The 13,674-nt window shown below is 51.1% G+C and overlaps 1 protein-coding gene and 1 non-coding gene across 2 annotated transcripts; both read left to right on the top strand.

Annotated features, from left to right (window-relative positions):
• The first annotated feature begins 668 nt into the window (after positions 1-668).
• Positions 669-8,327, top strand: ddx54 (DEAD (Asp-Glu-Ala-Asp) box polypeptide 54). Its single transcript, XM_030085465.1, has 20 exons — positions 669-927; positions 1,968-2,094; positions 2,963-3,033; positions 3,117-3,305; positions 3,388-3,437; positions 3,511-3,552; positions 4,200-4,295; positions 4,394-4,515; positions 4,605-4,666; positions 4,818-4,949; positions 5,029-5,239; positions 5,322-5,453; positions 5,525-5,746; positions 5,928-6,001; positions 6,101-6,364; positions 6,436-6,593; positions 6,676-6,789; positions 6,867-6,977; positions 7,554-7,642; positions 7,838-8,327. Exons 1-20 carry the CDS (start codon positions 823-825, stop codon positions 8,086-8,088), a joined length of 2,622 nt encoding a protein of 873 aa, XP_029941325.1. The 5' UTR covers positions 669-822; the 3' UTR covers positions 8,089-8,327.
• On the top strand, positions 1,053-1,124 carry trnac-gca (transfer RNA cysteine (anticodon GCA)). The gene has a single exon. It is a non-coding gene; the product is annotated as a tRNA-Cys (tRNA).
• Positions 8,328-13,674: the final 5,347 nt, after the last annotated feature.

The raw sequence follows: 13,674 nt of genomic DNA, 5'->3' as shown, positions 1-13,674 counted from the left end.
ATGATCCAGGCTTCTTCCAAAAGAAGTTGATTTTCATGAAACATTGTGGGGGAAAATAAATTTTCTCAAGTTGTATTAACTTTTGAACAAATGATGTGATGTCCAGAATGATTCATTCCTCTCCATAATCACCGCTCTTCGTTGGTGTTGACGGCGCTCCCACTGTGGTTTGATCGGTTTCTCTGCAGACCGGCTGATGGTCAGAACGTTGTGTTGCTCTTTTTCATGGTTTCCTGAGTCGATTAAAACAACTCTTCCCAATCAGTCAGGGGATTTAAGATGCTTCACAACAGCTCGGAATGTTTTAGGAACTTCGTTTTTTTTTTTTTTTTTCCTTAAGGGTATGAGTAATTTTGGACATGACATTTTTTGTTCAAATGCAGAAAGAGGGCGATTTTTCTTTTTTTTTAGAATGATGCTTCTTGTACATTGGATTTTATTTTGTCATTTCGGAGTCCAGACAAGACCTCTGTGGTTGAATAAAACGTAGTCCAATTTTCCTGGGGTTTGAGTACTTGTGGGTTTACATGTCGTTGGCCGCAGCGCTGGTGAAGCGGGTTTATTTTCGGGGCGCTGTAACCTCCGCTCCGGTAGGTGGCAGCACTGAGCACGTGGCGTTCTCTCGTGACTTCACACAAACCGGAAGGAGAAGTACCAGCAGAAGAAGAAGCCGCTCACACGTGTGTTTCCAACATGTCGGCTCTCCGAGTTGTTTTGGGTTAAAGAACCGAGCAGGGAGTCAGTTTAAGGAGGTTTGTTTCCTCAAACCGAAGCGGGTTTTCAGCGTCGAGCTCCGGACAGAGGAGCGCGGGAAGCGCCGGGATGGCTCAGAGGAAGAAGAGGCTGATGAAGAAGAAGAGGCACGCGGAGGCGGACTCGGACAGCGGAGACTTCGAGCTGGCTGCTCAGATCGGAGACGATGACAGTGTAAGAAAATAACTCTCAGATCAGCTTCCTGGAGCAGAATAAACACATTTATCTGTAATGTCAGGAGTTAACCAACACTGAGGAGTCCGAGTGTACCACAGGTCTTCACAGTGAAGCGCCGGTGTGGGGGTATAGCTCAGTGGTAGAGCATTTGACTGCAGATCAAGAGGTCTCCGGTTCAAATCCGGATGCCCCCTTGTTTTAACAATGACACAAAATGTCTCGAATTCATTGTAACGGTTTGGTGGTAAATATCAAGTTGTCACAGTTTAGGAGGATCTTCTCTGGAAAGGCTCTTTATCCGCTGCACCAATATTTAGACCAGCTTCAGGAACATGACTGACATCCTTTATCGTCATCCTCAGCTCAAGATTGTTCTTTTTTCTTTAAACTTCATCTTGAAACTTTGATTAATGTCTAGTGCTGTCAGTTTTAATTGCATTGATCGCAATTTAATCGCATTGATCGCAATTAATTGTGATTAATTCATGGAGAACTGTCAACAATTAACTTTTTTAAAGTTGAGATTAATTGCAATGAAGAATCTAATCCTCATAAATCAGTCCCAATGTCAGGAAAAAAACACTATTATCCTCTACTTCTTTTCTTTGACCCAATTGGCAGACCTCAATGGATTAATCACGATTAAAATTGACAGCACTATTCATTTCATATAATTTAACCAGAACCATCTTGAGTGTGTGGTTTTATTCTTTATAAATCTATATTTTATGTCGTTAAAGTCGACATCTGAAATGTTGGATCAAAGTTTTTCTATTTTTATTTTAACAGACTCCATCAGAAATAACTGAAAACAAAACAGCTTCCAGCGGTTCTGGAGCTGAATCCTGAGAAAGAGGACAAACCTGGACTCGGCGCTCAGTTTAGTGATGTTAAAGAGAAGATGATCGTTAGATGTGAGCTCTGTGTGAGCCTTACCTGCCAGAGGAGGCCACACACACAGGCTGCAGTAAGAGCAGGTCTTCTCGGGTGTTGACGCTCGCCGTAACCGTCAGTTCTCTGTCCTCTGGTTCCCCCAGCCCGGCAGGAAGCTTCCTCGGTTCCCCGCGGCCTCGGACTGCCTGTCGGACGTGGAGCCGGACACCAGGGAGCTGGTCCGGGCGCAGAACAAGAAGAAGAAGAAGTCTGGAGGCTTCCAGTCCATGGGTGAGCGGGACGCCAGGGGAACGCGGTCGGCTCAGGAACGGCAAAACAAAACCCACCGTCACTCCATGAACAGGATGGGTGTCAAACATAAGGTCTGCGGGCCAAAACCGGCCTGCAAGATGCTGCAATCTGGCCAAACCACAAAGGGAATTTGAAACATTTCAAAGAAAACATTGGTTATTATTTAAGGGTTTTTTGCTCCAGGATATCTTATTATCTTTTTGAAATAATCTGCAGAAGGTTCCTGTATTGAGTGAAAAACTTTAACCTTTTCTCCTGGAAATAACGGTACATCTTCTTTCCAGTTGCGTTTTGATCACTTCTTCAGTTGTGGAGTTTCTGGGGTTTAATTTCAAGATAAACAGGATTGAAGTCGGAGCTGATCCAGAGCCATCAACCTCATTTTACTTCACGGCCACAATAACCTTTAAATTTAAAACGCTTCGGTTTTCCTCCGTCGTGGCGCTGAGTGTACGTTTAGAGAAAGTCTTTTGTTTTTGCAAAATGTTTCATAATTATGAGAGAAAACTACAACGATCTCAGCGTAAAGGCGGTTTTAATGAAGCCTTCTGCTGCAGAATCCAGCGAAATGTCCAGAAAGCTTCTCCTGCAGCTGTTGCATTATGGGAGTTTTTCTGAACTCCCGCTGACGGCATGGCTCTGAGGCTAACGCTAGCTAGCTAGCTAGCATGTGGTTTTGTCTGCTTCTATTAAAACTGTTAAAAAGTTGATGGTTTCATTACAGTTCTTAGAATTTGTTTGGTTGTTTGCTGGCCCGGATTGGAGCGTCTCTCGGGCCGGTTTTGGCCCACAGACCTTATGTCAGACACCTGTAAGTATAATGCGATGCTGTGCCCCCCCCCCTCAGGTCTCAGTTACCCCGTTTTCAAAGGCGTCATGAAGAAGGGCTACAAAGTCCCGACGCCCATCCAGAGGAAGGTAAGCCCCGCCCCCCTGCGTGCTGGGAGCTCAGGTTCAAGCCCCGCCCACTGCCATTCTGACTCCTCCCCCCCCCTCCCCAGACCATCCCCGTCATCCTGGACGGGAAGGACGTGGTGGCCATGGCTCGCACCGGCAGCGGGAAGACGGCCGCCTTCCTCGTGCCCATGTTCGAGAGGCTGAAGGCCCCCCAGGCCCAGACGGGGGCCCGGGCCCTCATCCTGACCCCCACCAGGGAGCTGGCCCTGCAGACCATGAAGTTCACCAAAGAGGTGAGTCCGGCGCCGGGCGGAGCGGCGGCGGCGGCGGCGTCGTCTCCCCGCTCCGCCTCACCGCCCTGCTCTCCGCCCACAGCTGGGGAAGTTCACCGGCCTGAAGACCGCCCTCATCCTGGGGGGGGACAGGTGCGTGAGCCGCCCTCCTCCGTCCCGCCGGCACGTCCGGGGGCGTCTTTCTAAAGTCTCTTGTCCTCCGCAGGATGGACGACCAGTTCGCCGCCCTCCATGAAAACCCCGACATGTGAGTGTTTCAGCTTATAGAACCGGGATTTAATCTGAGCGGCGAGAATTCAGAGCTGAATGTGAACTTTATCAACTGGCGACATTTATGAAGATGGAGATCAAAACATGTCGCCGACACACACGGAGCGTCTGCACACTCCAGCGCAGTGTGTGTGTCACGTGACCGCCGCTGACCGGCGTTTCAGGCAGAGAGACCAGATGTCCTGTTTGGAGCTCCGCCCTGTTTCCCCCGTCCTCTTCACTGACGGACGTCTCCGCCGTCCGTCGCTGTCCAGGGTCCTGAAAACCTCCGTTTCCTCCACTTACCTTCTGTACATTTCTGCGGATCCTCTGCACCTCCATTCCCTCCTCCAGCTGTTTTTCCAGCTGTTAACAGTGTTTTCACCTTTTGAACTCGTCCCTCAGCAGGTTGTTGTTTCCTATAGAGTCACTAATAAAATCTCATCCAATCAGCAGCGTTTTATTTAGCAATATTCTCTTAATGCGCCTCACTAAGTGTTATTCAGTTTTCCAAAACGTCTGTCTGATGAAATTTCCAGAATATGGAGAATATCCGACTTTCTCTCCAACCCGGCAGCTTCATGTTTAGATCTTGACTCTTGGTCTGGAACGTGACAGAACCTGTGTCCTCCGCCCTTCTCCCAGAATCATCGGCACCCCGGGTCGCCTCATGCACGTGGTGACCGAGATGGACCTGAAGCTGCACGCCGTGGAGTACGTGGTTTTCGACGAGGCCGACAGGTGAGCAGCAGGAGGGGGGGGGGGGGGGTGGTGTGGGGGGTGTCCGGGTGGGAGGGGACGGAGGGGCGGACTGACTGACGGCGTCTCGCTCCTCTCAGGCTGTTCGAGTTGGGCTTCGCCGAGCAGCTCCAGGAGATCATCCGGCGCCTCCCAGACACCCGGCAGACGCTGCTGTTCTCCGCCACTCTGCCCAAACTGCTGGTGGAGTTCGCCCGAGCCGGTGAGGACGGAACGACTCGGCGTCGACGTCTGTGCTTCTGTTATAAACGTTATCAACGTGAGTCGTCTTGATTCTGATCTCCTCTGCAGGTCTGACTGAACCGGTCCTGATTCGTCTGGATGTGGACTCCAAACTCAGCGACCAGATCAAGGTACACAGCATTCCCGTTTTTATCCAAATGATTTCACGTCTTACATTGAAATGAGAAAAATCAGGTTTTTCTAGACAGAATCTTTGCGCCCGGGAAGCAGCCGCCCGGCCAGGGCTGCAGTTCCTCTGTAACATGTTCGCTCCTCCGCCAGCTGTCGTTCTTCTACCTGCGAGCCGACGACAAGCCGGCGCTGCTGCTCCACCTGCTGAGGAACGTGGTGAAGCCGCAGGAGCAGACGGTGGTGTTCGCCGCCACCAAGCACCACGTGGAATACCTGAAGGAGGTGGGAGGCGGCCGGGGAAGCGCGCTCCGCGCTGGATTAGTCCAGGACCTGACTGGTTGTTGTGGTTTTTGCGGTGCAGCTGCTGTCCTCTGAAGGCGTGGACTGCGCCTACATCTACAGCGCCCTGGACCAGACGGCCAGGAAGATCAACATCGGTAAATTCGTGCACCGTAAAGCCATGGTGCTGATCGTGACGGACGTGGCGGCCCGCGGCATCGACATCCCCCTGCTGGACAACGTCGTCAACTACAACTTCCCGTCCAAAGCCAAGCTCTTCCTGCACCGAGTCGGTCGGTCGCCGGTCCTCGGAGCAGCGTCCGGCTCCCGGGCGACCGCAGGCCTGACGCTCGCTCTGTGGCTCCTCCCCCTCAGGTCGCGTGGGCCGAGCCGGGCGCAGCGGCGCCACCTTCAGCATGGTGTGTCCCGACGAGATGCCCTTCGTTTACGACCTGCACCTCTTCCTGGGAAGGCCGGTTCAGTTCGCGGCGCCGGGTCATCCTGAGGGTGAGGAGACGACCGCTCGGTCCTGTCTGGGTCCAGCTGGAGGTCCTCATGGTTCTGTTCCCCGGTTCCAGACTCGGACGGCGTGTTCGGCCGGGTCCCTCAGAGCATTCTGGACGATGAAGCGGCCCACCTGATCACGGCTCACGAGAACTCCCTGGACCTGTACAACATGCAGCGCGTCTCGGAGAACGCCTACAAGCAGTACCTCAAGTCCCGGCCCAGCCCGTCCCCCGAGTCCATCCGGCGGGTGAAGAGCCTCGACCTGTCCAACATGGCCGTCCACCCGCTGCTCGGTCAGTGTCCCCGAGGAGGACCGTCAGATAGTGGGCAGATAGGGGGCAGCAGAGAGCCAGATCCAGGAGGTCTGCTCAGAGATCAGGACCTCTGAGGTCCCCACAGAGAGCTTTACTCAGTGATCCAGACCTCTGAGGTTCACTCTGTGTCTTTGTTTGAATGTTTTCGTCTTCATCTCAGGTTCCGGTTTGGAGAAATCAGAACTGGAGCGTCTTCAGATGGTCGACGCCATTAAAGGCTACAAGTCTAAATCAGTGAGTTCCTCGCAGAGACCAGGTAGTTCAGCTGCAGCGTGATGCTCAATGTGATCGCATGACTGAGGACCCCCTCCCCCTCCCCCCGCCGTGCCGCAGACCATCTTCGAAATCAACTCCAGCAGTAAGACCCCGGCCGGCGAGGTGATGCGGGCCAAGCGGTCCCGGGACACGCGCCTGGTGGACCGGTTCAGCAGGCAGAGGGAGGAGGGCGCCGCCGCAGAGAGCCGGCCTGGGGGGCCTGCGGGGTCTGGGGGGCCTGTGGGGTCTGGGGGGCCTGGGGGTTCTCAGGATGCAGAGGACGCCGCGGACGCCACACACCACGAGGACGAAGACGACAATGAAGACCAGGAGGATTTACAGGTACTGAACTCAGGACGCGTGTTTCCTCGGAAACAGACAGGCTGACGTGTAGTTCTCCCTGCGTCCACCAGGGGGTGTTCTCAGCAGTGGTGGGGGTGAAGAGGAAAGGTTCACAGGACGACGCCGGAGAACCACCGAAGAACAAGAGGAGCAAGAAGGGCCGACAGACGGGGAAAGACGAGGAGTTCTACGTCCCGTACAGACCCAAAGACTTCAACTCCGAGAGAGGGTGAGTGCCGGGACCGGCCCGTCGCCACGGCGACGCGGTGCGGTGCGACGGGAAGCCCTGACCTGTGGCTCCGCCCCCTCAGGCTGAGTCTGGCAGGGGAGGGCACGGCGTTCGAGCAGCAGGCCTCCTCGGCCGTCCTGGACCTGATGGGGGACGAGGGCGACCGGCTCAACCAGCACAAGAAGATGATGAAGTGGTGAGAAACGGCGGCCCCGACACCCGACACACTCCGGCCCCGCCCGTTAAAGACGGAGTCGTCTCGCCGTTTCACAGGGATCGGAAAAAGAAGCGTTTCGTGAGAGAAACGGGGAAGGAGGACCAGAAGAAGAAGATCCGAACGGAGAGCGGCCAGGTGATCAGCGCCAAGAGCAGCAAGAAGAACTTGTATCCTTCAACACTTCTGATCAGACAGGATTCATCAATACCAGGAAGAGGGGAACCGATCAGGCGTAACGGCGCTCACTAAGAGCTCGTATCGCTGCTGGTTCTGGTTTTTTAAAGAAGCGGTAGAGTTATAGCACCAAAAGGATATTTAATACCTGACTCCTAGTGAAAGTGCAGTTCTGTCTCCGTCCACCAGGGGAGGCAGTCGGTCAAGAAGAGGGAAAGTTGTACTAATATTTAAATCTAATAAATCTCTGATGTAAAGATGTTTTAATTCATTAAGCTTTTGGATGAATAGAAGTGAAAATGAAGCAGAACCCTTGTTTTTAGCAGACTTTATCCTTTAGTGGAGTTTTGTTTAAACTCTGCCTGAAAAAGAGGGAAATATTTTGACATGACTTTAATTACAACATCATCAAGTTTCATCTGCAGAGTTGTTTCTGCTTCACGAGCTTCATCCTGAAGCGCCGTTTTCCTGGGAATCTTGTTGAACTCTCCGTCACAGAGAGTCTCATGTTCTACAGTCGCGTTCGGTTCTCCGTCTCGCGCTGCTGTGTTCCCTTAATGCCGTTTCAGCTATGAGGAGTGGAAGAAGAAATACAAGATCGACGACGCCGGATCGGATGGAGAAACGGGCGGAGGAGGAGGGAGGAGACCAGCAGGAGGTCAGAATGCTTGAAAAATCAAAGGTTTCGTCGGATGAGGTTAAAAACTCAGGATGTTTCGTTTAATCTTCATATTTGTTTCCTGCTGACAGGATTTAGCATAAATAATGAACTCAGTTTAGGATCAGTAGGAGGTGAAAACCTTCATGGTGACCGTACGGGTCTCACCGTGCTCCTCCCCTTCCCCCCCTGCAGGTCGTGGCCGTGGCCGCGGCCGCCGAGGTCCGGCGGCACCGCAGACGGCCGGCGGGCAGCGGGTCCGCTCCGAGCTGAAGAGCAGCCAGCAGATCCTGAAGCAGCGGAAGAAGAAGCAGAAGCAGCAGTTCGTGCAGAGCGGCGGCGTCAAGAAGCTCCGCGCCAAAAACAGGCAGTTCGCCGGAGACGTGAAGCGGTCGGGGTTCGGACGCGGCGCCCACAAGAAGGGCAAGATGAGGAAGAAACTGTGAGCAGGGGAAGGAGGGAAACCTTCTGCTCCTGAACTGAACTCTGCTCCTCAAACGGACTCTTCATGCAGCGTTTGGGTTTTGAAACGTTACTTTATTCAAGACGGTGAAATACAGACGAATCAGAAAACATCCTGTCCGTGTCTTGATTTGCGGTCTGATCAGAGCTGCAGCACTCAGGGAGAACATGCAGACTCCTGTCGGGACCAGCTGCTGCTGGTGGCGAAACAAAACCTCTTTCCGCGATTTCCTGGAAGGAACCTCCTCATTAAACAACTTTATTAGAATAGTACCTGCTTGTTTTTAATAAAATGCCTCATTTAGTGATTCAGCTCAATGGTCCAAAAGTTCATTGAGAAGCAGAGCTAACCACTGCCCCACCGTGCCGCCCTGAAAGAGGAACTCTCTTTCCTCTGGCCGGGTTTTCGCCACATCCTCTACTGTTGCATTCCCGTATCTTTAAAGTGTCTCGTTTACACTGCCGAAGCTGAAACGCTGTAGTTTCCATGCCAGGCCACAGGTTGGTGCTGTTGGGTTCTTTTTTTCACTTTTCCCATTAATGAAACCCTTCTCTCACCTCTAAGACTTTTTTCCCTCTTCTGGCCGCGTTTCAAATGATGGTGTGATTTATCTCCTGCTGGAGCTTCGTCCGTCGGTCCTGCGGCGGCGGATCGCTGTCAGGTGCAAAACTCCGTCGCGTGCGGCCGGGCCTCGTCCGTCGGGACGAGGTTCTGCCGACAGCGGTTCTGTGACCATGAGCCTTCGCTGCAATCAGAAGTTCCTGCTGGGTTGAGTTACTGCTCCATCGCAGAGAACTGAAGCCAGTTCTCTATGGGAACACTCCAGAGGGGTGGATCTATGTGTGGCCCAAACATAGCGGCATTGCCATGGAGACGGTCACCAGAGGACCATCATGTTTCACAGGAAAGGATATTTTAAAATACCGTCAGTCCAGAAAACAGCAGAAGGGACCAGTTTTGGACCCTTAAAAAAAAAAAGCAACTCCTTTTGGCAACTTTATTCTCCTGGAGATGTTTATGAAAATGAATTTTCTTCAATAGCATTCAACACGGGTTTCATTTATTCCGTTTTTTTTCTCAACCATTTACGACTGCCGTAAAACGAGTCAGTGTTGACCTTCACAGCTGAAAAAAAAAAATTCACGACATTTTATATCGATCAGGTTGTCTAAAGTTTAAAAAAAAGTAAAAAGTTACAGTATAAAGTTTGTCCAAGTAGACTTTCCGTAATTAGCTGTCTCGCGGTGAGCTGTGAACATGCGGCGCATGCGCAGAAGCGTTGCAGGTGTTTCCCGGTGGCGGCAGCAGCAACATGGCGGCCAGGAGGCGGGAGGAGCTGAGAGGAAGCTGGAGGTAAAATTCCTTCTTTTATCACATCACACCGAAAAATGAGTGCTTCATTTATCTCATTTTATTTTCTGTTCGACTTGAGTGAAGACAGGAAGTGAGAAAATTCATTCCTGTGAGTTCGAGCAAAAAATATGTGTTCACGAACCAAGCACTGGAACGGTTTAGTGAGCCTGCGGGCCGCTAGAGGGCGCTGTTTCTGTGTGAAACTACGCACATGGGCTGTGTTCGAAACCGCATACTGCCGACTACATACTTCCATACCCATACTGTCCATACTGCATACTGCATAGCCAGTCCGTCAGACAGTATGCAAAGCGTTTACACCACTGATACTACATAATAACCCACAATGCACTGCACTCCTCCCCGAGCCGAAATCGACCTGCTAAAGCTGATTTCACTTTAGCTCTGAACTCTTCAAATGTAGAACTTTATCGAGATTTTTTTTTTAATTAGGCAACAAAGTGGTCGTTTAGAGCCCGAGTGTGTCGTTTATTTGTCCGAATAACAGCCGTTTATGATTTTGTTCGGACGAATTCGTCGAAATTTAAGCCAGCCGCAGTGAGCGGCTCCTGCACGGAGGAGTCAGAGAAGCAGGAGAGAAGCAGAGCACACACTAACCCCGAACCCCGGACCCGCCACGCAGGGGTGGGGCAAGGGTCCTTGGGGGCTCCAAGCAAAAAAATTAATCGGGCCCCCACCCCATCCGTGCACACCGAAAAAACATTTTTTTTTGCACACAATTTTTGGGACATTTGATATGTATTAGAGCTGGGCAACGATTAAATTCCTTAATCGCGAGTAATTGTAATCCTGGAGTTAATCGCGATTAATCGCGATTAAAATGGCTCATTTGCAGTCTGCCAAGGCCATTCAAAATGTGTGTGTTACATAAATAAGAAATAAGCAATCAAGAACGAGTTTCTGTTTATTAAATTAGACATGAATAATCAGCAGCATCACAGGAAACCAGCAGGTAATCTGACACAGTTCTGTGTTCATGTGTCATCAACCAAGTCAGAAACAGATGAACAATGGAAGTTTCTTACACTTCCTCAAACTTCATCATATCTCCGACTCTCAGACAGAGAAGGCAGGATGAATTCAGTCAGGCCGAATTGTGCCTCATCCTCACCTTTATTAAGCCAGACTGTGTGTTGAAGGGAAATCTACTTTGTTTTGCGTGTTTTCAGCGCCTGAAGAAGGCCCAGCGGGAGAAACGGTGCACCGGCAAAACACGTAATTTAAGTTTGATTTTCATTTTTTTTCATATTTGCGCTCCTGATTTCAGTTCGTGCCTCATACCAGCCTTTTCCTTCTGATTTTTCTGATAATTCGGCCGAGTTCAATATGACAGATAATGAGGAATGGACCGTGTTTCACCGCTAAAAGCGCGAGTGTGTTTTTTTTTTTACGCTCAGCAGGAGCGCGGTGTGACTCGCGGCGCAGGACAGGTTCGGCTTGTCCCCCCCCCCACAGCGTTATTCAGGCAGGCTGGGCCAGGCAGACATCCACACTAAAATATATCAAAGTGAACTGCAGAGCTTGCATGTGTAGACCCAGCTCCTAGACCCAACTTTGAAAAGCATAACTGGATTAACGGCGACATTTTTTTTCTCGCGCGATAAGAGTCTCGTGGTCACGCAGCTCTTTACCGCCGTTAACGGCTCAGCTATAATATGTATACTGAAAAACTTAGAGAACCACTAATCTCTTCTATTAGATCCAGGGACCAACAGAAGTCCTTGAAAGCCCTGGCTTATCAATCATTATATTAGACAATAAACCTAGCGGCTCGCCTGATTGACGCAGACAGGCTGAGGCTGACAGGGCCGTGCGGGGCCCCCCGAGGGGGTTTGCTACGTCATCGTTTCATAATTGCATCATAAATGCCGATTGTTGTCGTTTCTGTGCAGAACATGTATTAGCACCCAGCGGCCCAGCCTCCAGGCCCGGTCGGGCTTTGGCGGCGGGCGACCGCGGATCACACCGCCGGCCGGCTCCCCGCCGACCCCGCTCGGCAGCGGGACCGAGACGCGCGGTCTCACCCAGCGGTCCTACGGAGCGGGCCCGCCCCGGGCGTCGCACCGAATCAGTTCCGGAGGTCCGGCGGCGGCCCCCCGGGCCCCCCGGTGCAGCGTGCCACCCCCAGCGGCGGGCCCGCCGGCGAGCGCAGAGTTTCTCACACCCTCCGGGGCCGGACCCAGATCGCAGGGCCAGGGCGCCACACCCGCCGGCTGCCAGGTGGCGCAAGCTCTGTCTGGTGCAACCGCTGTCCGTCGCGTTGCATCTTGGGTAATTTCAGTATGAGTAGTGAACACACGGTGTCTACTCAACATTTCTGGCGAATGCAGTATGCATCCGGGAACTTCTCGCATACTCAAAATCGCATCCTGCCAGTGTAAACACACTGCATACTCAATGAGTTAGTATGAGTAGTAGGTAAGTATGTGGTTTCGAACACAGCCATGGACCTGGATCAGGACCAGGAGAGTCTGGACTGGGTCTGGGAGTCATGACTGTCTGGAGGAAGACATTGTTTTCTCGTCCGTCTCCTGATCATGAGCAGAAGTGTTTCCCGCGGCGACGGCAGCAGAACTGATGAGTTCTGACCCGTTGTCGTGTAAACAGGGCTTCGCTTTCAGGAGAGGTTTGAACCCGGGGTCCTGCAGAAAGGCCGTCCAGCGTGACGCCTGTGGGAAAAAGGAGCAGAACAACCAGATAACATGGGAGGAGTTGAGCTGGATGACCATCAGCAGAGCGTCCCCTCCCGTCCCATCCTGCCCCGTCCTGTCCTGCCTGTGGAGGAGTTGAGGGTTCAGATCCTCAGAACCAGCCTCCGTCCTGTCCTGTCCTTCTGTCCCGTCCTGTCCTGTCCTTCTGTCCCGTCCTGTCCCGTCTGTCCTGGTGCAGCAGAGCCTGTTTTATCAGTTAATCCCTGAGCAGAGATAGACTGAGAGCTCCAGGCTTCGCTTCCCGTCCTGTCCTGTCCTTCTGTCCCGTCCTGTCCTGTCCTTCTGTCCCGTCCTTCTGTCCCGTCCTGTCCTGTCTGTCCCAGTACAGCAGAGCCTGTTTTATCAGTTAATCCCTGAGCAGAGATAGACTGAGAGCTCCAGGCTTCGCTTCCCGTCCTGTCCGCTGTGGGACCGTCCCCCCCCCTCTATCTGATGGCCCTGTCCCGCCTGTCCCACCACCCTGCAGCGCTGCCGCAGTGCTCTCCAGCCTTATCTCTCCGCAGGCTTCCCAGGACGAACACAGCTTCCACTTCAGATATGACCAAGAGCTGCGGCATCAGAATAACACTGCTCTGTGTGTGAGTGAGTGAGTGTGTGTGTGTGTGTGTGCGTGCGCGCGTGAGAATGCAGGATTTAACACCCTGGGATTAATAAAGCAGTGATACCATAATAAATCTGAAAAAAACTGGGCTTCAGTCCACAGATGTTTGTTAGAAGAGCTTTAAATGACAATAATGTAAGTTTTAGAATTTCAGCAAAACTTCAGGGGACCTGTTGATTTTTTTTTTTTTTTTTTTTTTTTAACATTTCATGCTCCCACTTCCAACAGGAAGGTTAGTTCACTTGAGGTTAGATGGGAGCTGTAATTTCAATGAAAAAGGTGATTATCTGAGTAAGAAACTTTTTCATTCACACTCACATTCACATTTATTCCACTTGAATAAATGAATGTGGATGAATAAATGTGATTGTGAGTGAGAATGAAAAACTATTGAAAAAAACATTAAAAAGTATATATATATATATATATATATATATATATATATATATATATATATATAAAACAAGTGCAAATATCTTGAAGAATGACTGAAAAAAAGCAATGAGATTTGATGATTTCTCTGGAAACACAGAGGCAAAGGGGTCCCTGGTTCGATTCCGGGTTGAGATCTGCTGTGTGGAGTTTGCATGTTGCAGAAAGTGATGTTTGTTGCATCTCAACACTTCCAGGTTTTTTGTTAAATCGTTAAGTTAGTGAAAATCAGAAAATGTGTCAATTTTCTGGCAGAAACACTTTTTTTTAAGGAGACTGGCTCCATAAAACAACTTCATTAAACCCTCCCAAAGACGGAATATTTAGATTATAACTTGTGATTTATCATTCTAATCTGTCAGAAGACCCTTATCGTCCTGGGATCTGTTCGGAGCGCTCATTTCTCTTCCCTGTGGATTCATTGATTTCGGATCTCTTGATTGGGTTTTCC

The sequence above is a fragment of the Salarias fasciatus genome (assembly GCF_902148845.1).
Source record: "Salarias fasciatus chromosome 7 unlocalized genomic scaffold, fSalaFa1.1 super_scaffold_4, whole genome shotgun sequence".
Lineage (NCBI taxonomy): Eukaryota > Metazoa > Chordata > Actinopteri > Blenniiformes > Blenniidae > Salarias > Salarias fasciatus.
The sequence above is the reverse complement of the archived record's forward strand: the minus strand, read 5'-3'. Positions and strand labels throughout refer to the sequence as shown.

What these genes read in the sequence shown, in the direction of transcription:
- ddx54 (XM_030085465.1), top strand. Translation starts at nt 823, where the DNA reads ATGGCTCAGAGGAAGAAGAGGCTGATGAAGAAGAAGAGGCACGCGGAG. An exon ending in CGACGCCCATCCAGAGGAAG is followed by an intron (nt 3,034 to 3,116) that starts GTAAGCCCCGCC and finishes CCCCCTCCCCAG; the next exon opens with ACCATCCCCGTCATCCTGGA. An exon ending in CTCATCCTGGGGGGGGACAG is followed by an intron (nt 3,438 to 3,510) that starts GTGCGTGAGCCG and finishes TGTCCTCCGCAG; the next exon opens with GATGGACGACCAGTTCGCCG.